At 47.6% G+C, this 2,775-nt stretch overlaps 1 protein-coding gene across 1 annotated transcript in view; it reads right to left on the reverse strand.

Annotated features, from left to right (window-relative positions):
• The window catches only part of LOC107102196, a 6,290-nt gene extending 4,102 nt beyond the window's left edge, over nt 1–2,188 (reverse strand). The window contains exons 1-4 of the mRNA XM_015401403.1: nt 1,840–2,188; nt 298–330; nt 163–264; nt 7–88 (exon numbers count right to left, since the gene is read on the reverse strand). Coding sequence (XP_015256889.1) covers nt 7–88; nt 163–264; nt 298–330; nt 1,840–2,188 — 566 coding nt within the window. The remainder of the gene's footprint in view (nt 1–6; nt 89–162; nt 265–297; nt 331–1,839) is intronic.
• Nucleotides 2,189–2,775: the final 587 nt, after the last annotated feature.

Here is a 2,775-nt window from a genome sequence, read left to right on the forward strand (position 1 = left end):
GGTAGCTCCATCAGTTCATGCTCCTCCTGCTGCTGTGGAGCTTTCTCCATCTGGAATCTTCTCCTCCTCCAACAGGAACAAAGCAAAGCTGCAGCAGAACATCAGCAGAGTCAGTCCACCTCCAGAACACCAGAACGTCTTCATGTCCAGCACCACACTGACCTGCTGTTAGACTGAGCAGGAGGCTGAGGACCACAGCTGAGCGGTAGATGGAGAAGGTCAACCTCTCAGCTTCACAGTCACAGGGGGGAGCGGTGGGGGCGACTTCACAGTCACAGGGGGGAGCGGTGGGGGCAACCACAGGGACGGAGGGACTGGTGGACAGAACAGCTGGAAGAAGACAGAGGGGACACTAAGTTCTGTTCATTCAGCTTCTAGATGCAGATGTTCTGTGAAGAAACCAGGAGAGACCAGCTTCTATTGGAGGTCTGAGGAGACAGAAGATATCAGGACTTTAGAACCATCAGCAGGTCCAGACCAACTGGACCAACACCAGACAGGAAGTGACATCAGAGCAGAGTTTGGAGGATAAAGGTCACCGTTTCTTCAGTTTCAGTGTCCTTTAGCTCCACCATTCACTGAATGTTTGGAAGGTTTATTTATTTAAATCTTCATAAGAACTCAGGTTATAATGCGCCTGTCCCCCAGAGGGCGCCATACCACAGGAAGCTCCCTTCTTTATGACGCTGCTTCCTCATCAGAAGCTGGAGGTTCCTGACCTTCAGCTGCAGGTCAGTCACAGACTTTCATCACATCAGTAAAGGAGTCTGCAGCCAAAGCAGAATGAAGGTCTGTCTGAATAGAGCTGACAGGAAGGAAGCAGGTTTATTCCTATTATAGACTCAAAGAGTCATCCTGAGGTTCCTACCCACCACTAGGAGCTTTACAGTTTCCCACAATCCTTTGCAGGACAGTTAATGTAGGTACGGCTGACCCAGAGCTTGAGATTTCCTTAATGACATGAAGCCTTTCTATTGAGCCGAAACTACAGGAACAGGAACTAAAGGAACTACAGGAACAGGAACTACAGGCACTAAAGGAACTACAGGAACAGGAACTACAGGCACAAGAACTACAAGAAAAAGAACTAATGCAACAGGCAGTAAAGAAACAACAACTACAGGAAAATAAACTACAGGGACATGAACTAAAGAAACAGGAACTATGTGAACAGGAACTACACAAACTACAGGAACAGGAACTAGAGGAACAGGAACTACGGGAACAGGAACTACAGGAACAGAAATTACAGGACTTACACGAACTGCAGGACTTACAGGAACTACAGGAACAGGAACTAATGGAACAAGAACTACTGGAACAGGAACTATGGGAAAATGAAATAAAAGAGTAGGAACTAAAACAACAGTAACTGCAAGAACAGTGGAATTACAGGAACATGCACTCCAGGAAAAGGAACTACAGAAACCGGAACTAAAGGAACTACAGAAACCGGAACTAAAGGAACTACAGCAACAGTGACTATGGGAACGGAAACATTCACCTCCTTCTGGGGTTGTTCTCTAGACAGATCTGGGCGGTTTGTAGACCAGGAAGAGAAGGTAGAACAGAATCATCATCATCATCATCATCATCATCATCATCATCATCATCATCATCATCATCATCATCATCATCATCATCATTATCATTCAGAACCTGCAGCGACCGAAGAGAGCCTTAGAGGAAGATCCCAGAACACCACAGAGCCCTGCCGCCCCCCCCAACACACCATCCAGAGTTATGATGTCATTTCCTGTTGTTTTATCAACTTGAACCCACAGTCTGAATGTTCTAGACTTTAACAGGTTTAACGGATCAGAACCAGGTGGTTCCTACCTGGGATGAGGATGAAAGTCCCTCCACTGAAGTCGTTCTTCTTCTCCCCACAGAAATACCTCCTGCTGTCCTCAGCAGAGAAGTTCTGGATCACCAGCTGGTTTCTAATCATCTGATATTTGGTCTTAAAGTCCAGAGAGTCGTAGCTGGACGTCTTTAGAGAGAAGATCTGTCCGATTCTTATTGTGAACTGGTTCTGGACCTCCATGAACCAGTGGATGTCACCATCGTTAATGGAGCAGGTTAGAGTAACATCCTGACCCAGAGAGACATTAATATTCACCTGGTTCTGAGCCTCTGAACCGAGCAGAACCAGAACCAGAACCAGAACCATCCCCAGCAGCTCCATCAGCAGGTTCTAGCAGATCTGGACCAAGTCGTCAGAAAGCAGCGCAGCTCTGCTGGTGGCGGTGAAACTGATCTACTTCCTGTCAGAGCAGAGGATGGTTTTCAGAAACCAGCAGAACCACAGAGCCTCTCAGAGACTCAGCAGCAGGTGAGCAGTTAGCAGGCAGGTGGATACCTGACCTCACATCAGTTCTAAGCTGGAGAAACCAGTGGAAGCTGGTCTCAGAAGGTCAGGAGCTTATTCTCCATCATCATCAGACAGCTACTGTTCTCCTGAAGCTGCTGAGATGTTGGAGCATCAGAGAACCGTCAGATGTTCATCAGGCTCTGAAGAAATGTGCTGATAAAAAGGAGAACTGAACGGCCAAAGATCTGAGAAGAATCACCATGAAGCTCCCAGGAACCCATCCTGGTTCTATACCTGCAACCTACCTGGAGAACCTAGAAGTCCAAGATGTTCCGTCCCAGAGACCTGGTCTAGCTAGGGAAGGCTGAACCCGACCACTGCTGAACAGAGGAACACCTGAGGATGGATCCTTCATGAACTACAGCGACTCTAGATGGACCAGATGGAACCATGACTGGACC

Source organism: Cyprinodon variegatus, unplaced genomic scaffold (genome assembly GCF_000732505.1).
Source record: "Cyprinodon variegatus isolate N-32 unplaced genomic scaffold, C_variegatus-1.0 Scaffold1216, whole genome shotgun sequence".
NCBI lineage: Eukaryota > Metazoa > Chordata > Actinopteri > Cyprinodontiformes > Cyprinodontidae > Cyprinodon > Cyprinodon variegatus.